At 39.1% G+C, this 20,550-nt stretch overlaps 1 protein-coding gene across 4 annotated transcripts in view; it reads right to left on the bottom strand.

Moving 5' to 3' along the window:
• The window catches only part of epb41a (erythrocyte membrane protein band 4.1a), an 84,484-nt gene that overhangs the window by 19,097 nt on the left and 44,837 nt on the right, over positions 1-20,550 (bottom strand). For all 4 annotated transcript variants that reach the window (XM_041809083.1, XM_041809084.1, XM_041809086.1 and 1 more), the window contains one exon: positions 18,613-18,783. In XM_041809083.1, the coding sequence (XP_041665017.1) occupies positions 18,613-18,783 (171 nt within the window). The remainder of the gene's footprint in view (positions 1-18,612; positions 18,784-20,550) is intronic.

Here is a 20,550-nt window from a genome sequence, read left to right as displayed (position 1 = left end):
ACCTCGTTACTCTGTTGAGGGTTAAGTGGAACTAGGAAATCAATGGGTAGGGGTAAAAGTTAGAGATGGGACTGAGCCAAAGAGTCCAGTTATTTAAAGTCATGTCTACTTAACATGCTGACTTCCTGTTTTTAACAAACGTGTTTTTTTTTATAGGGCTGTTCTTATTAAAGGTTAATGAAGAGTGGATGTTTAGACTGCTTCCAAAGCAGCCTCTTTCTTTGTTGAACTCTTTGTTCCCTCAAAGGTCAGCACTGTCTGTTCGACAGCACAGATTTGCATGCCAAGTATCTCCACAGTGCCTTCTGTTCAGATCTCTCTTCTTCTGTAACAGGATACGGGACAATTTCATTAAAAAGATCCGAACAGTCCGATACTCTGCTGTTTTAGGAGCAGCTGCAGGATGAGTCACAATCCTTTGGGCAGCATTTTAAAAAGCCCAGCCTGCATTTAGGAGAAAAGTTGCATAATGTAGCAGACAAGACAACAAACACTTTCAACAGTCATGCAACAAACCAGCAGTGAAGTCATGTAAACAAGTACACCGTGCTGTAAGAGTGCAACGGCTTTGGTTTAAGGCCTTAGAAGGACAGTACTGGGCTGATCCTACATGGTGTTACATATCAGTTTGTATTAAATACAATTATACCTAATCTGCACTGGGTACTGGATCTTAATTTCCGATAAGACAAAAAACATCTACAAATCACATTGTATTTGAATTGATGACTTTCTTTCATGTGTAGTAAAAATGTTAGTTTTTTTGGGAAAGCCTTTGAAAGTATCTAAACAACACCAATTTGATGTTGTCATGCTGCACACTGGAAACTGCCTTCCTTGTTTATCATAGACCGAAACAGATCACTCCTAGAAAGTGTCGGCAGTCTGAGAGCCTTGACTTCTTGGCATGCATGATGAAATGAAAATCAAGCCGCCATGCATACAGTCTAAAACAGCCATCAGAGTGTTCGCTCCACTGTAGCTTGTTTGCTTCACAAATGAAAAAAATATTCACTGCTGCATTATTCCTACTGACTGTGTTCACACTACAACACTGTAAAGAGCGCCAAAGCAGACACCAACAACAAGGAGCTCACCGTGGGTCTTTACATGGCCGCCTACTTTTACCACTGCATAGGTAAACTAATGCAATGCACTTTACATTGTAGGATGGCTCCAGCATGCTGCTTAGCTAATTAACATACACTCCTCTCCAAAAGTATTCGAACAGTAAGGCCAATTCCTTTATTTTTGCTGTAGACTGAAAACATTTGGGTTTGACATCAGAGAAGAAGAAAGAAACCACTGGTGTACTCAGTAACAGAAGTCAAACAAGTAGACCAAGGAAAACAGCAGCTGATGACAGAAACATTGTGAGAGCTGTAAAGAAAGACCCTAAAACAACTGTTAGTGACATCAGCAACAACCTCCAGAGGACAGGAATGAAGGTATCACCATCTTCTGTTCACAGAAGTGAAGATGCAAACCTCTGATTAGCAAGAAAAACAGGAGGAGGGCCAGGCTGGAAATTTGCCAAAAAGTTCAGAAATTAGCCTAAAAAACTCTGGGAAAAAAGTTTTATGGACTGATGACACAAAGATGATCCTTTACCAAACTGACAGAAAGGCTTAAGTTTGGAGAAAGAAAGGATCTGCTCATAATCCCAAACATACAAGCTCATCTGTGAAACACAGTGGAGGTACTGTCATGGCTTGGGCTTGCATTGCTTCTTCCGGGACGGGCTCATTAATCTACATTGATGATGTAACACATGATGGCAGCAAAATGAACTCGGAGGTCTACAGAAACATTTTGTCTGCCAGTTTAAAGAAAGATGCTACCAAACTGATTGGGGTATCATTCATAATAGCAAAATAATGACCCAAAACAACAATGGAGTTCATCAGGGGCAAGAAGAGGAAGGTTTTAGACTGGCCAGGTCAATCTCCAGACTTAAACCCTATAGAGCATGCAAAGTGTGGTGATGTCAGTGGATCACAGGCTTGATGCAATTACTGCAAACAAAGGATTTGCAACTAAATATTCAGTCTTATTCACTTTAAACTATTTTAAGTCTATCTGTTCCAATAACTTTGCTCACCTAAAAATTTGGTGTTCCGTTGCAAATAAAGCTATCTTCTAAGTTATGTATCAGATCCAGATGTAAATACCAGGAAATAAAAGCTCAAATGTTAATCTCTTGTCTCATACTCATCTGTTGATGTCCACCTCACATATTTTCAGTCAACAGCAAAAATAAAGGAATTGTTCTAAAACTTTTGGAGAGGAGTGAATCAACAGTATGACTTGTGGGCTGACTTGGAGCATCAGCATTTGGGCAAATGGTATCCTTGTAAACGGTATGACACCAATCACAAATATACAGCAGTTAACAAACTTGTATATCAGTCCATGCATTAGTGGGGCTTTTAATGCTCTGCTGTTGTTATGGTGTATCGTGTGACCGTGCTAATTGATGTTATTTGAGAACATTTCTCTAAGTTTTACAGACAAATTAGTTTTGAGATTCTGATGAAATAAACAAAGAGCTATTCATGAGTTCTCTCAGTGTTTTCTGTTGAAACTATGGTAATTATTTACTGAGGCAGCTAAAGGTCACCATTAAACATGGTCACATTTTAAATCCTAACACTGCTGCATAGGATCCAGCTGCAGACCCAGGGCCCCTGTCTCGACAAGAGCTCATATACTGCTGCATCTAAAAATATTAGAGTATCATGCAGAAGTTCATAATTACTTCAAAAAGTTAAACTTTTAAAATTCTAGATTCATCTCAATCAATATAAAACATTCCAGGATGGGTTTTTTTGTTTGTTTTGTTTTAATGTTGATGATTTCAGCTTACAGCTCCCAAAAATTGAAAATCCATCATCTCAAAATATTACAATATAGTGAAAAAGTCAAATTTGCAAAGGATTCCTGAGTCTTCATTCTCTCGTTCTGGTTCAGTTCATACAACCATAATCATGGGGAAGACTGCTGACTTGATAGTTGTCCAGAAGACAATTATGGCACCCTCCATGAGGAGGATAAGCCACAGAAGGTCACTGCTGAAAGTGCTGGCAGTCCTCGGAGGTTCTGTCGCAGCATTTTCATGGAAAGTTGATTAGAAGGGAAAACTGTGGCATAAGCAACAGAGCTGAGCTCAGCCTTCAGATGATTGCTAAACAAAGCAGATTCAAGAACTTAGAGGAGCTTAATTTTTAGATTGTGAATTTTGTCATGAGCTGTAAGGCATAGTCATCAAAATAATACCAAAAATGAAATATTTTACTTTTTAGGTGATGAATATGAAAGTTTTACCTCTTAAATAAACTCATATGAACTTTCTAATGATATTCTCATTTTTTCTAGAAGAAACATTCACTACCTTGACAGAGCTGTTGTTTAGCATTAGCATTCATCCAAATCGTGGGAATTTGTCAAACGGCTGTGTTAAAGGGTGACCTTTAGCTGCCTGTTAAACATTCAATAAAAAAGTAGTCAAATAATGTTAAGTGTAATAAAAAGTGATGTTATAATGTCACTTCTGTTGGTAATACGAGTTCAAGGCTTTATAAAAACAGACTATAGGCCATTGCCGTCACTATCAGGGCTCTATCTGGTCAGGGACTTGGGCTCTGGGTCTGCAGCTGGGTAGTACTGTGTGTTAGAGGCTCTGACAGCAGGATGTGAAAGTAGCTTGGTAAAAGTAGAGATCCTAGTGATGAGAAGGGTCAGCTGGGTCAAATTCTAAAAACTAAACCAGTTGAACCAGTTCACGCCAGAAAGCCCTGTGATGCTCTGCTGACCAGGCAATAAGGGACGTTATCCTGTAGGTATGTTCATGCCAATTAGGGTCTGAGCTCTAAAAGGGTGTGAACTCAACTTGAATTCAAACAGCTGGTTGTAATATAAATTGCCATGTAGCCTGCTGCATTAGGCAACTAGAGTGTGACGAGTTAACCAGTGATTTGGTGCACACACTGGTTGATTGTAATCTCTGCTAACGAAGCACTGCAGGGCTCGAATGAAAGCAAGCTGAGTCTTGGCAATAAAGGCATGCTTGATTGTGTCCCACATCAGAGTTGGACTGTCATGGTAACATCTGACCAACTAAAGTGCGCCAAGAATAAAAAACCTTTCTTTAATAGCCACTTTTCCAAACGATCCAGGTGTGAAAGCACCCGGGAGAAAAGGCATCATCTTGATCCAGAGCTCTACATTGTTGCAACACTGTTGTATTCCTCTCCATGCATCACATAAAGCCAAAGTTGACATTTTTTGCCCAATCACAGATGCATGCTTCAACGGTAAATGAGGTCAGAATCAGCGTCAGCTTCACTAAATATTGGTGTAAAGCTTATAAAATAGCCGTGATGCTTTCCTGAGTAACTTCCCGTTTCCACTGATGTATTGGTAACGTACGCTAGGCCTGATTGTCTCCTGATACTTGGTCCAACATTAACACTAGGCTAATGCCTGTCAGTCATCACAGCATGAAGATTTTTAGCAAGCTTTGGTCTACTGACTGACTGTACATGTTTGATAGGCTGTGCTGGCTGAATAATAGATATGTCCTTATTAAGTTCTTACTTAACTTGTTTTTCATGCAAGTTACTGCATTCATGAAGCACTGGTGCTGGGAATGTCATCAACAATGCTTTGGAAAATACCTAATGGACAATTCAGGAGTGAACTCAAAGTCAAAGCAAAGTATTTCTTTAAACAATGCAGTCAACACCTTTTTACAAAAAAAAAAAAAACAAGAATTCTCCAGCAGCTCTTGGCCGATTTACTTTGTTGCTGCTACCTGGTATGTTAATGTTGGCTACTGCTTGATAAAATTTGTCATTTGCGCTACTGCTCCTTTGTTCCTACGCCCTTCAAGTGGTTCATTAAATGGTTAATATGCTGCTTTTTTAACCTGGAGCTGTAGCATTACCCTAAGCTCGTTTAAACCTCATATATGGTTAGGTTACTCTTGGTAACAAAATGACTCCAGAGAAGAGGGTTTTCAACCAGCTCACGGAAAATTATTACATGACTTCATGATTGATCAACAACTGAAAACACAATGGATAGTGAAAGTTTTGAGGGGACATATTTAAGGCTACATAAATCACATTTGGTACTCATTTCTGCTTTCTTTACGAACAAAAAAGATCTGTGGGTTTCAAACATTTCAGCTCTCACAAGTCACATTCATTAGAGGTTGCTGTCTCTTACAGTCCTCCTCTCCTTGGTTGTAGTTGTCTGCCTCTGAGAGCTAACATCATAGATGATGTTAACGCCTGGACTTTTTGTCTTAAAAAGTTTGAAAAACATCAACCCTATGGTGCAAAGTCAAGCTCTAGACATCCTTTTTTCAGAAAAACCTGGGCTTTAAGAATATGCATGCTCCAGTAATGACACTAGAATTTTTTAAAAAGTTACAGGACAATAAGGACAGAAGAAAAAACTAAACAGAAATTAAAACAAAGCTTAATGTATGATGTACGGTAAACAATAATGACTTTTGTTTGTTTTTGCACAAACTTGCTCTCTCATCTTTTGGGGACCAAACAGTGAAAAAATAATCATTTGTCTTCAAAATATTCACATATTTACAAAAAAAAAAAAACCTCCTTTGAGAAATTTGACCAATCATTCAAAGCATTTCCTGTCTTCAGTGAATCGTAGGGACACATCACAGCCTCTCTGTGTCTATTTCTTTCCATTATGAGTCATTCAAGCTTTCTTCCCCGGTTTCTAAGTTTGTGCACTTGCGCTGTTCAGCAAAGCCTGACGTGTTGACGGAACAGCCTCTGTCTTGATTATCACCTTGACTGTCTTGGGTCACAGGATGAACCACTTAGGTAACCAGTGTAACAGTATTATTTCCAGTCAGATGGACATGGACAGCTACCTTGCTTGACCAAGCACATATAGAGAGAGAGAGTTTTTTGAGAGGAAATGCAACTCAAGCAATAAGTGATCCTGCCCATGCCCATCCTAGTGAATGCAGCTTGTTTATTGTCACTGTGCATCAGCCCTCCTGACCATCAGGAAGGCTGGTACTGTGTGGACAATCTAGAGAACTGGGAGAAATCCTTGTTCTCCAGATTAGCCATCCCAGCTAACTCATAAACTCACAGTGTCTCTCGCACTATGTTGAACAGACACTCCTGATTCAGCTATAGAGGTCACTGCTGCTTTATAAAACACTACTGAGACACGAAACTAGAAATCAACAAAGAAGGGGGCTGAGGCCTTGTGTGGACAAGGCCAAAAGCTAGCTATGCATCAGAGGATTACGGGCCCTTTCCTCTGCCCACTTGACCCACTTTGATCACAGGTAGGTGTCAAAAGGATTATTATATTGCTAAATGAGTCCGAGTGTGAGACTTTAAACCATAATTATAAAATGTGTTTTTTAAATATATATATATATATATGTATAGTCATGCCACCATGTCTTTTTTGCACAAGAATAAAAAGCAGAAGATAAAATGTTCAGCAGTTTTTAAAACATTCTTTTTCCCTTTCAAACCAAACACCCAGATAGAAGTCCCTCTTTGTTTCCACTATCTATCCTCTTTTCAATTGCTGATCAATCATCAGAATGTTTGTTATAAGTCAGATCTGTACGTTCATAGCATTCACAAACCAGGAAAACAACATAATAACATCATGACAGCATCTGTGCGTCCCACCCTGAGCATGACGTCTGTGGATAATGGCTGCCGTGTGAATATGGTTGATTATTGTAGCTTAAAGCTCTACAGATGTATACAAAGGTGAAGCAAAGCTTAGTGAGTGGCAGCTGGTTGGTAGCCACCGTGGCTGCTGTTTAAAAAGTTTCAAAGGCTCTTTAAAATGTCTTTGAGTCCTTTTAGGCTGGACTGAGGTGCTTTAAAAGAAGGGGGGAGCCAGAAACATCAAGTAAAAGGAACCAAACAGCGTTGGATGAGGAAGTCTTTAGACGGGCGACGGCACCTTCAGGGTTAAATGTTCATGTATCTACCCCTTTATCTGCCCTCTAAATGAAGGCCAGCCACAGCATGGTGAGTGCCATCACCAGCAGCCCCGACAGGAAAAACGACATCCGGGACGCCTTGATGCGGGCCGGGTTCAGCACACAGGGGTTAACCAAGCTCATCCCCTCGTCAGGGACGTTGATAGCCACCTTCAACATGTGACCATGAGCGAATTCTTCCTCGTCTTCCTCCTCCTCCTCCCCTTCATCTACCCATTCAACATCACTGTCCTCCTCCTCCTCCTCCTCATCTTCCTCCAGTAGGCAGTCCTGTCGGTAGAGCCGCCGTCCCCCAGGGGCTGGGGACAAACTACAAGCTCTTACCTTGTGTCCAAACAGCGTCTGCCTCCCTCGCTGTGCTCAGCAGCAGCAGACCAAGAGAGACAGATAACAATGAACACACAGACAGGCGGGATCACTGACAGAGAAGGGGGGGGGGGGGGCATGAAGGATGGCAGGGTTGGAGGAATGATGCAGCAGGGGATTTAGCAGGAGGGGTACGAGAGAAATTTTTAAATCAAGTTATGGTGCATGAAGACTACAGAAGGTTCTCATGAAGCAGTTCACTTGCAAAACACATCTCTGCTTAAGAGCTACTCGCAGGATGGGGACTGGAGTGTACTAATTTATTGGTAAACAACTTAGAATATTCAAAATCTGATTTAACTTCCTGAGACCAGATTGAGGTGTTTTTATGAGTCAAAGCATGTCCTACCAGTATGCAAGTGCCAGATATAGCTTTGCATCACACAGCATTGGCTGTTCACCATCAACTAAGGCCGAACAGTAAATTCAGATTTAATCGCAATACACTCTCCTGCCATTTTAACATGAGACGCAACATTACTATAAAATTGTTTGCAAAAAAATCCTACATTCCATGTTTTTGTATGTTTTTTCTAATTAAAATCAAAATGGCATAAAAATGATAATTTCCTTCAATTCAATAATGTGTGTTAAATTTGTAATATGAGTGAAGAATAATCACAATTAGATGTTTAGGCATATTATCTGCACTGCTTTTTCACTATTAATACACCTCCATGTTGCATAAAAGCAAAAAATTTGAATTGAGGGCATAGACTCACACTTTCCTTGTTTATCGTCCATGTCAATGAGAGTGATGAAAGAGGAAATAAAAGTGAAACGCCCTGTGCTGATTTGGCTGTTTCACAATAAAGGCATTTAAATCATAATACTAACTGGGGAGATTTCATCTGAAGCACTTTACTGAAACAGTCCGTCATCTGACTTAGGCCCCGTCCACATGGAGAAGAATTCAGGAGTATACGCAAAAGTTTTTGTTGTATCGGCGTTTCATCCACACGGAAACAGCGTTTTGAGAGGCCCTAAATGCTACTTTTTGGAACCGAGTCCCAGAGTGAACAAATCTGTAAACGCTTACTGTTTCGGCTCCATGTGGACAGCCAACCGCATCTTTATTGAAAAGATTGCATCACATATAGCATAGGCCACTTACCCTGCATGCGCATATAGAACCAAAACAACAATGGTGGATTACAGGGTTGTGTTTGTGCTGCAGAAGCTACTGAGCTTGTTATGGCTTTTACAGCAAAATCTGATGCTCCTTTACCACCACCGCGAAAAGCACACACCAGATGTTCTTAAATCCACCGTGGAGAACAACCAGGAGGAAAACTAGAAGAAAATTTGGGGCAGTTTTCTGTGTTCTTCTCTCTTTTGGTGCATTTCCGTGGAAGCCTCGTACAGGCTTGGCATATGTACTACAGCATTTCCAGTTGTTTTCAGAGGCTCCGTGGTTACACAAGAATTTCCTGAAACCGTCCCGTATTTACGGAAAACTTTTTCAAAACGAAATGGAAATATACTGTTTTCGTCTTAGTGTGGACAAAGCCTTAGCATTAGGCTGGCATGGCCCACTGTTACCAGTTATTTATCCAAATAATCCTAAAGTGTGCATGTTTGGTACACAGCTACTAAAAAAATGCACACCAAGACAGCTGGCTGATACTACATGAGTTAATCTTTCATTCTTTAAAAAAAAAAAAAAAAACAATTATAGTATAGACTGACTAGAACTTTGTTAGACATTTGCCCCCTTGTTAAAAATTAGCAAATAGTTACTCTTTCCTTCCCTAAAAGTGGTTAGTTATTTATTTGTTCCTTGTTAACTTGTAGTTAGTTGCTCATGGAAAGTAATTAATTACATTTACTCAAATTACTATAATTGAGTAGGGTTTTTCTAGGTACTTTTTTGACTATATTCTTAAATCAGTACTTTTATTTCTACTTAATTCAGTTTTAACCAGAGTAACTGTACTTTTACTTGAGGGATGCTCTTGTACTTTTTCCACCTTTGTTGACTACACAGTAGGACATAGAGAGAGAATCCACATCAGATCTCAAAACAGCAAAAACTGGAGTGTTGATATCTCAAGGTTTAACATTTTAGAGTGTAATATTGAAGGCCGGCTCAGACTACACGAATTCAGCCAGATTTTGGACCGACTGCAACATTGCAGCTCATCTTTAAAACACCGGCCCAATTTTGAGTGTCGGGAACAACAAATGGTCTTGTAGTGTGACATAATTTACGACACATCCAACGCCCCACAACCACGATCAAACAAGACTGGCATGTCAGGAATTTTCTTGCTTCACCTCTAGTTTGACACCCTGACCTGGCATCAACGATGTGAATCCTGACGCCTTCCAAGTTCTATCTAAAGGAGAGCCAGGACATATTGTTCTCCTCTTGATACATCCATAATTGTTATAATCCAATCCATAATTGTTTCTTGTTGTTTTCTCCTTTTTCAAGCAAAAGACAGCTACACTGTTGTAGAGTGACTGACACTCTTTGACCCTACCTGGCACTCTGTGAACTTGCACACAGTCATGGAGATAGTGGTGTCGTCAGCATACAATGAGCAGTTGGGATCACTCTTGTAGCACCAGGCTGACAGAAGATCTTAGTAATTTTAGAGTCGGCTTTTACTCCATTCTGAGCATTCTGATTTATTTGACAGTGCTGATCCACCAGTGTTAGTTCAACTCTGTAAAGAGTTAATTGATCTAAGCTCCAGCCACTGGATTTCAAACCTAGGGGTATGTGTGGGTCAAGTTTCCCATCATGCCCTTGGGCAGAGTTTTTAGATGTGCTTTATAAGTGTTGATGTTTGTTTGGATGTTTTTCACTGTTCCCTGCTAGGGTTCTTATTGCTTATGTTTCTGGTGGATTGCTGTTGTTTTGGATTTGAGACACATTTGCACCATGAGTGAAGTTATCCACTGAGTTAGAGTCCCCACCTGTGACTTTAGGTGTACCTAAAGGGCGCATAGTTCATATTCTTCATTGGCATGCACTGCTACAAAGTTGACTCTGCTGAGTTACTGCCACTCTGTTATATTGTAAAATAGTTAAACTATGTATTGTGGACCAATATAGACGGTGTCAGATTTAACTCTAAATGAGTTTAATAAACACGGTCATTTTTGCTGCGTATTTAACTTTATTATAGAGGTGTGACTTTACCTGAAAACCTGGTTGGAGATCTGTCCTCTTGTTGTTATTGCCGATAGAGAAAGTTTATTTTACTGTACTGTACAGTAGCTACTCAGAAAAGTTAACTTAAAATTAAATCGTTTTACTTTAGTAGGTTTATAGACCAGCACTTTTACACAGTAACCACAACATTTTAAGTGCAGGTTAAATAATACTTTAAAATGTAAATTTTACATTACTTTCTAGCAGGTAGCTACTCAATTATTACCAAGTAACTAGGCCTATTTAATGTTGGTCATCTAGCAGTTGGTTGCTCTATTGCGTCCTTGGGTTTCTTGAAAGGCGCTATATAAATTCAAGATATTATTATTATTAGTAGTATTATTGTTATCTCTTCACTAAGCTAATTTTGAGGCATCTTTAGTGTGAGTTAACTAGCAGCTAGTAATCCATTAATATTCCCTGTTTAACTTCCAGATACTTACACGTTTGTTCCCTTGTTTACTAGCAGTTTGTAACTCGTTCCATCCTATTTTTTAGCATGTAGTGTTTATACCAATTTTAATGTAAGTTCATTAGCAGTTACTTATTGATTTGTTATGTAGTAAAAATGCCATTTTATCTTAACCTTATGAAGCATTACTGATCTAATGTGATTTCCAGAGGGATGTATTTTATGTAAAACTATCTGCTTGTATAAAACAGCTTCAGCATTAAGGTGCTGCAGGTAAATCCAAAGCTGTGGATATTTAACAGTTAAACATTAATTTGTTTCTGCTGGGAGTAAGGACCAGCAGAGCTGTGAAGTGATATATTATTGGCACCAAATCAATGATATAAAATGTGCATTCAGTATTCAATAGAATTTTTATTGGAGCATGGCAATCAATGCTGACGCTATGGTTTTTGTAAAGACAGCAGGTAAGGACAGTGAGGTGGTCTAAAGAGAGAAAGGAACAAAGGGAGGGGGACTGCTATGAGGATTATTAAATCTTTGCTTCATGGTGGGGATAGGAAAGGCATTTTCTGGCAGCCAAAATGCTAGCTAGTGCAAACTATTTGGCAGTGCAAAGTGGTCTAAATGCCAACAGGAAGGAGAAAACGGCAGAAGATCTGGCAGAACCAGGCCGTGAAATCTGCACTGCCTTATAATTGTATTATTATAGTACAGGCATCTGAGATGATAGACGCTTTGTGGGCACCATGAAGCGTTTTTTAAGATATTTCGGCTCTGGATAAAGGTGATGAGGATGTTTTATTGCACAGTGGGCAGGATGTGTGTTTAAGAATACGCTCTGGGATCTGCAGGAAGGTGATGCAAGAGAGTCTATTTCTATTTTTTTCATCTTATGTGTCATCATGATTTTAGAGCAGTCAGCAATAATATGAAATTGCTAAAATTGTGCCTAAGGCTCTCAGCAAAAAAGTGACTGACTGGATTATAAAGAATAAAAAGTAAAATAAGGTTTCAGTGCAGGAGCTCATGTCTGAGAGAGAAACTGCGTCTTTAAGTTTAGGGTGGAGGGAAGTGGGGGCAGGTCGGAGGACTGAGAGCCTCTCTGACCTTCAACGTCATTGTCTGAACACGCAGGACTGGAGGGGGGAGGGAGAGGGGGAGACAGGGGAGGATAAGGGGGTGAGGATGGAGCAGTTTGGGAAACAAGCCCAGACTTTAGAGGGGAAAGGAACGGCGACGAAGACTGAAGAGAGACACAAGACAGAGAAAAAACACAAACAGACATCCAGACCGGGGGGACGGATACACGGGGGAAGGAGGGTGAGACAAATGAAGGAGGGGAAGGAGGGGGGGTCAGTCCTCTGGCTACCAATCATTAGCTTGTTTTCCTTTTTCAGTCTTAACTGATCAAACCAGGCACAAGAGTCATGCATCATCAGGAGTAACCCAGCCATGCAATTGATTGGCAAATCAAGCAGGATGTCAAAGCTGATGCAGCCAATCGTAACGTGGAGGCGGGGTTAAAGGGGTGGGGGAGCTCATAAAGGTGTCAGTATGCTTCAAATGAAATGATGGTAAAATCACTAAACAGGACTGTGACCCGGCTCCTACATGATGAATAATGGCCACATCTTTGACTGACTGGATCAACAAAAAGAGAGTAAGCAGAGGCTAAATCTTAAGACCACGTGAATCTGTGCAATTGTGAGTTTTATTTTACCAACAGACACCCTAAGGTCAGTGTACTTAATGGTTAACATTTTTTAATTAGAAATGAGAAAACAAGCTGTTTCACAATTACTGTTTAAAAATAAGAAAACAAAACAGGGAAGAGAACCTACTTTAGCCAAGTCAGTACATATGACACTGGGGATCAAAAATCAGAGAAAACAAAAACTGTATTGTTTTTTGTTTCCTGATTTCCAAAAAGAAATGAACCAATCAAAAACAGTTTGCTTTTCATCTTATCATGATTGTTTTCTTGATCAAAACAGGAAGCTCAGACAACAAAGCACTGGTGATGTAACATTCTTTTTCTCACAACACCTGCAGGGAGTCACACAAAAAGGAAAAGAATGTTACATCACCAGGGTTCCAATCTACGATCAGAACACAAAAACAAAACAATGTTTTTTTTTTCTGGGGAAAAGGAGAAACTGAATGTTGTGTTTCTTGTTTGAATGCCTACTTTGGCTTAGGGAGTTCATGTTAAATTAGGAGTCAAAAACAAAACATTTTGTAAAATTTTGTGTTTATGTTTTCTGTTTCCTTTTTTTGCTGTAAGAAACTAATTGACTAAACTAACAAAGATCAAAGAAAGGAACACTGAGGATGTAACAGTTCTTTTTACAGCAGGTGTTGTGGAAAAAAGAATGATATATCACCAACGTTCTGTTGTTTGATCTACCTTATTTTATTAGAACACAAAAATGATAAGGTGAAAGCATACTACCTTTGATTAATTGATTTATTTTTGGAAAACAAAAAATGAGAAACATAAAATGTTTTTTTTTAAGTTTTCTATTCATTAAACCTCAATTTTATATGAGCTGGCTTGGCCTAAGATGTTTTTTCCATGTTTTGTTTTCCTATTTCTAAACATTTTTTTCTTGTTTGGTCATTTCAAATCAAAACCCTGTTTACTGTAGTATTCACTGACCTTGGAGCGTCTGTCAGTAAAAAGAACCACACAACATCTGCTGTGAGTCACACATAAAGGAACAAAATTGTTATATTCCCAGTGTTCCCTTCTTCAATCTTATTATTTTGATTAAAACGTTTATCTTGTTTGTTAAAACTGTGTGTTTTCTGTGTACTGTCATGCAAATCGTGCTGTTATTTGAATATGTTTTTTGCTCTTTTTGCAATTACCTGCCTAGGACAACGGATGAAATTTAGCTATTTTGCTAATTGCGGCATATTTACATTGACGTTTTTTTGCAAAAATGTTGATTGAAGTGCACTGTCCTAATCAAATAAATAAATAAATAAATAAACAATGTCGTCGAAAACAAACAAAGAGACAAACAAAAAACAAAAAACAGGATTGAAAAACAAAGGTTTGGATTCTGAATGTAACATGAACTGCCTTGGCCAAAGTAGGTTTTTAAACAAAACAAAACATTCATTTTCATTTCTCTTTGTTTTCTTGTTTTACTTTTCTTTTTCCAAAAGAAACTCATTGTTTTTGTGTTCTGATCAAAAGAGAAAGATCAAAGAACAGAACACTGGTCATGTAACATTCTGAAAAGAAGATTTTTTGATACACAAAAACAATAAGATGAAGAACACACACATTTGATTGATTTATTTCTTTTGGGAGGGGGGCAAGAAACAGAAAAGTTTTTTTGTTTTGTTTTCCATATTTTGATTTCCAGTTTGATACGAACAGCTTGAAAGGGTCAAAGGTGGGTTTTGTCCTTGTTTTTACTTTGCACAGCTTATATTCAGAATTTTGCTTTCTCATTTTAAATTGAAACTACACCAACCCTTTAACAAGTCTGAGATCCACTCTCTACACCAGTCACATTCTCTGGTCAGCTTTCAGGACAAATAAAATCTTTCTGCAGGTGATGATGCCTGAACTACTTAGGCCACATTCACACAGAAATAATCCAATAAAACTGAGTTTGTTTTCATTTTCAAACAAGTTCCATTTGATGATTTATTTTTGTCTTTTGACTTCATTGTTTAATGGACAACTGAAGAGAGTGCTGCTCTACCAACTGAGATAAATGAGCACCCACCACAGCCCCACTGCTTGTCCCATCACTGTACTGTACTGTCCAGCATTTGGATACCTCACAGAGGCATAAAAGCGCTTGGCAGTAGTTGCAGTTATGTTTGAGATGTCAATAATGACCCTTTTCCTACTTCCACATCCACTGTGCAGCTCAGAGGATGAAATGAGTCTGTGCTCCACAGATATGATAGCTTTTAAAGAGACAGGAGACATTTAGGATTAACTTTACATCTCTAATTACTATCCCATGCAGCACAGCTCCCTTTTACTGTGCCCAAGTATATGCGAATCTTGTCCTCTACAAGTGGATTAGGTTACAGTGCTTGAATACTTTACTCTTTTAGATCAAATGATCCAGATTTCTGGGTCATGTATACTTGGATCCAGGCCCTGGACTTTAATGTGAAACCATATGAAGATGCATGAACATCTGAACCATTAGAAATGTTCTGTACTACATATGAATTATCAGGTTTGAAGCATACTGAACCCCTTCAGTAAGCACGGCCCGCTGTGAGCTGCCTGTTATTGTTCGGCCAAACGTGGTCATTGTTAAACTGCTGCAGCCTGCTGCTGTCACAGAGCTCCACAGAAGAACACCTTTACCTCAGAGACGCCACCGACTAGTTTGTATGCACAACAGTCGACCTCCTCCACACATACACACACATTTCTCCTCGCATGAGCAGACATGGAAAAACATCCTGAAGTGTCTGGCCGCTCGGTGACTGCAGGTACAGTCATGCTGAAGCAGTGAAATGAAATGGAGAAAGCCAACAGCACCACCCAGTGGACGATTATGGAACAGCAAAGAATCAGAGCAGATATAAATGCATGTTCTCCAATCATATGTATGTGGTTTGCCTATTAAATAGACACAGCTTTTTACATTAAAAAATAAAAGGAGGAACACCAAAAAACAAAAATGATCCCAGTCCAGGCACTCCAGATGGTTTGATTAATGAAAATTAACAAAACAAGCTTTTTTTTTACTGCATAATGAATTTCTTCAGCCTTATTTTGTTGTACCGAAATAGCAAAGAGCAAAACCTGTCTGCACCTGCCTCTATTCTTATGATTGTATATGATCACAGCACTAAAGCTATGTAGAGGTATACAAAATATCTTGGATCCTTTCTTGGTCTTATTTCCTAGCATTTCAAAGCAATTTAATGGACCCACTTGCCCCTCATAAGTTTGCTCCTATAAATTCACCGTTCAGCGGGCCTCGCCCCCAGAGTTTACGATACGGAGGAGTGTAATACGGCAACAAAGACTGGTCCCTTAGTTATGGTGTCAGTCTCTAGTGTTAAAGGGATATACTGTATTTTTGTAGTTTGGTTGTAGAAGGTACTTGTTAATAATAGTAGCATTATCCTATAGACATTTCATTATGTGTTTTCCCATTAAAGAGAGCATGCTGGGAACACCGGCCAGGAAGCTAGGCTATATAGCGCTACACATGGGAACAGTTCTCTGTGTAATTTGGTGAGTTTCAGGTCAAAATATCCCCAAAAAAAAATCAATGCTGGCCCAACTGTACACTATACCAAAAAATTTTGAAGTGTTTTATTTTTCAACCAGGGAGCATCTGTGTTTGGCACTATTTTGCAATGCAACTTTCAGCTACGTGATCTTCCACCTCAGTGCATCGTCATCTCCTGGTCAGTTCTTTGAGCATGCAGGCCTCAACAGAGACAACAACAAACTAAACTAAAACAAAACTACAAATTGACTTGAGTGACAATGTTGTGTAATTTACTGTGGATACTTTTATGAGCCGGAGTACACAAAGGAACAACCTCTTCAGATGAAGACTCAAAGAAAAGAAAGAGGGGGAGAGAAACAAAACACCCCAACCAGAAGAGCTGAATGGCATGGATGTCGACACAGCGGGTGAAACCAATGTGTCAGCTGTCGAAAACTGAGCTAAAATAACTAGTTTTAGTTTAGTTTCATTTGTTGCTGCTGACTCTGTTGATGCTCACAGACCAGAGCAGCTGATCAGTAGAGGAGCAAGCAGCTGAAAGTTGCATTGCAACAAAACACAGAGATGTTCAGGATAAATAAAATACTTCAAAATGTTTCAATAGCGTACAATTGAGCAAACATTGTTTTTTTTGGCCCATTTGTACCTAAAACTTGCAAAATTACACAGAGAAAGTGTACCTGCACTGTATAGCTTATCTTCGTCTCCAGTGCCCCCAACTCTCTTAAAGGTGCAATGATCACTGAAATCTCTGGAGGCTAATGCCATTACTATTGCCAAGTAGCTTATACAATCCAACTTCAAAAATACTGTAATATCCCTTTAAAGGGATACTTCAACATTTTGGCAAATTCGCCCACTGCCATAATCCCTGTAGTCTTAGGAGCAGGTTTGTTACCTTTAGCTGACGGTGCAAGCTATTTTTAGATCGGAGGGGCTGAGATGTGAGCTGCTTTGCCAACGCTATGGAGACATATGGTATTTTCGGCTTTCCCTCATCAAACTCATCAAATACAGAATCCAGCAACTCCAAAACACTCTCATAGACAAGTTGTGACCTGCATATTCACCACGCAATGAAATGATAATGTATAATTATGTAACATTAAGACACATGAAGCAAATACTCGGAACTACTTTCTTGAGTAAACCACTGGGCGAAGTGACACAGTGCGCGCCTCAGGCAGTGCCATAGTTACTTGATGGTTCTGGCTTTGCATTTGCCTTTAAAACAACTCTGTCTCGTAATGTTCCATGATTATTTCATAGCGTGGTGACTGTGCAGGAAGTATCCCTTCAACATAGCTATGTGTTTAAATGAGATCATAAAGGGATTTAGTAAATGTATTATCCGACTACTAAATAAAACAGGTAGAGGGGTCATGGGCTGTGACAGAGGTCATTCATAGTGCCATTTCAATACAAACAAAATCTGTTTCCTTTGCATTGCTGATGTTTCTATGATCTTTATAACAGTGGTTCTTTACTGGTCTAGCCTTAAGACCCGTCACTTTAAACAACAACTTGCAGCCTAAATTTCTTGAAATATTCAAGACCAATATTCTAAATTAAAAATGGGGCAGTTTGGTCTTTAACTGGAACAAAAGAGATGGAAACATAGGGATGGATATATGTCCTTCAAAATAAAAGCACATCATAGACTTTTCCAGGCACTTATTTGTGACCTACTGAGAATGGCTTTGCTACCCACTTTTGAGGGTCCCAACCCACCAGTTGAGAGCCAAGCCTTTAAAGCATAGCTGGTACAATGAGAAAATAAGCTCTTATTACTCTGAATCACTGCTTTGTCTCTTTACTACCTGGATGGCCGACCACTGCATACACACTTTCTTAATCCCTACACTTCTTCTCCCTCTGCAATGGTCTGATCAATGACATTTTGGTCGGATGAGAGCTCATCAACCAACTAACTGACCAACTGGCAATCAGACCAACATTCAGAATTACCCTATGTTTATCAGCTTGTGCTTTCTATATGGTGAAGTGGTGCCCACTTGAATGTGATCCCCCTAGACTTAAAAATCAATGAAGGTGAAATTGGTCTAAAGTTTTTTCCATCCTTACAGTAGCCTGACAGTGATGCTCTTTATTATCAGTTTGGTGCATCAGCATCCTTGGATTCTTTAAACTTCTAAATAAAATAATCTTGTTGTGACTGCTGGAAGGAATCAGGCAAGCAGAAACCATCACTTCCATTTCTGAGTGTCCCGCTCAGAGAAAGGAGAGGGATGCGTGTAGCTGAGCTTAGCACAAGCCTTGGAGCAGCCAGGGGGGAAGCTGCTAGCAAAGCTATATAGCATACAGAATAAAAAACTGTTTCTTAATGAATGATGACTCTGTGGGTGAGATCATGTCTTGTAAAATACCCATGGGTCCTCTTAGTGTTTGTTTGACTCACCGCGGGCTGCAGCTGCCCGTTGATGCTTGCCGTGCGGAAAGGCGAGTTGGTGGAGAGACGTTTGTCCCACTCACTGGGCCGAGGCTCGGGTACCGACTCCATGAAGCTCCTCTTCAACTCACTGATGCTTGTGTGGTGACGCATGATCTCCGTCTGGGTCTTATCCAGGTCCTTGAACAGGAAGGTAGCGTTCATAGCAGGAAGATAGATGGAAAGAGTGACAGTCAAAACCAGGATGGGAATAAAATAAATGTTTCTATAAAAAGGTTTGTTCTTGTATTCAGCCAGCCTGTTTCCACTCATGAATAATTCTGATCTCATCTCTTATCTCTGATCTGTGTTTCAGTGATTTTGATGATATTTTTAATCTCCCTCATGCACACTGATAAGTGAAATAAAGTAGCAGATGCACTGATGACGACTCCTGATAAACTGGTACAAAAAAGCACAAGTTCACGGGTTAGTGTTAAGCCGTAATGCTTTTATAGACTCAAGGAAATAAAGGTGAAAATGTGCATCCTAATTTGACTCCAGGTTCAGCATAAAGGCCGAATATTGAAAACAGGTGTCTGAACTTCACAAGGATTTCTAACTAAAAAAAGCACATATTTAATTATTTGCTGTTTCCAAGGCAGAAAAATCTGCATACATAATTTGAGTGCTAAGCTATTATTTCATCATGTTTACCCCTCGTTTCCACATATGCACATTTTAAATATGAAGGCAAATACACCAGAAGTCCATTCATTCCTTTGGGAATGGTTGTGATATCCGTCAAACCTGGAAACTTCTCCCATTAGTTTTAAGTTTTTTAATGAGTATATGAAGGCAGGGCAGCTTAGCAAAGAGGCTGACTATAGTCAGCTGATATTTCCTTGGATTCACTTACTGATATTGATATTTGAAGTGACTTTTTACTGTACTGATAAAATGGACTTGTTGATCTGGTTTTACCACATGAGAAATTTGTGTTGTTATTCTGCTTGAATGTGGTTCTACATCACATACAGTCATATACTTATCAGTCTGATATAAAACCTAATGTTAATCTGCCACATCATTACATATCTTAATGTTTTTGCATCCTTGCACTCTTTACAACTGAAGTACGCAACTATACACAGACTTTTATATGCTGAATGTCTAATTAAAGCTTGCACAAATTTTTATTTGAAATTGAAATTATCTTTCACAGTTTTATTGTTGTATTTAATATTCATTTCCTGTGTACTGACAGCAAAGCATAGATTTTTGCAGTGTTTAGTAGTTAATCACAGTCACAATGTCAGGCTGTACATAATGCATAAAAGCCTGCAATTATGTTTGAATTAAGTAGTACTTAAGAGGTTTATAGAAATGCCTGCAGAAAGACCTTTAAGTCTAAGAAATAAAGTCAGAATGATAAGATCAAAATCACAATTCTGAGAACAAAGTCAGAATTCAACAAACAAAGTTGGAATGCTGATATCAGTCAGAATGCTAAGATCAGAGTCACAATTCTGAAAAGTCAATGCTGAGATTAAAGTCACAATTCTTTAAGCAAAGTCAGAATTCTGGGAACAAAGCAAGAATGCTGACATGAAAGTCGGAGTGCAAAGATCAAAGTCACCGTTTTGCAAAGTCAGAATGCTGAGATCAGCATCAGAATGCTGAGATCAACGTGTGAATACTGATATAAAAGAAAAATTCTGAGATCAAAATCAGAATTCTAGGATCATAGTCAGCAGGCTGATATCAAATCTAGAATTCTGGGAACAGAGTCAGAATGCTGAGATCCAATTATGAATGCTGATATAAAAGGAGAATTCTGAGATCAAAGTCAAAATTTGCAAACAAAGTCAGAATTCTTAAAACAAAACCAGAATTCTGAGAACAAAGTCAAAATTTTGTGCTCAAAGTCAGAATACTGAGACAGAAATCAGGATTTTGAGATCAAAG

This window comes from Cheilinus undulatus, linkage group 16 (assembly GCF_018320785.1).
Source record: "Cheilinus undulatus linkage group 16, ASM1832078v1, whole genome shotgun sequence".
In the NCBI taxonomy this organism is placed as follows: domain Eukaryota; kingdom Metazoa; phylum Chordata; class Actinopteri; order Labriformes; family Labridae; genus Cheilinus; species Cheilinus undulatus.
This window is presented reverse-complemented; position numbering and strand designations above follow the sequence as displayed.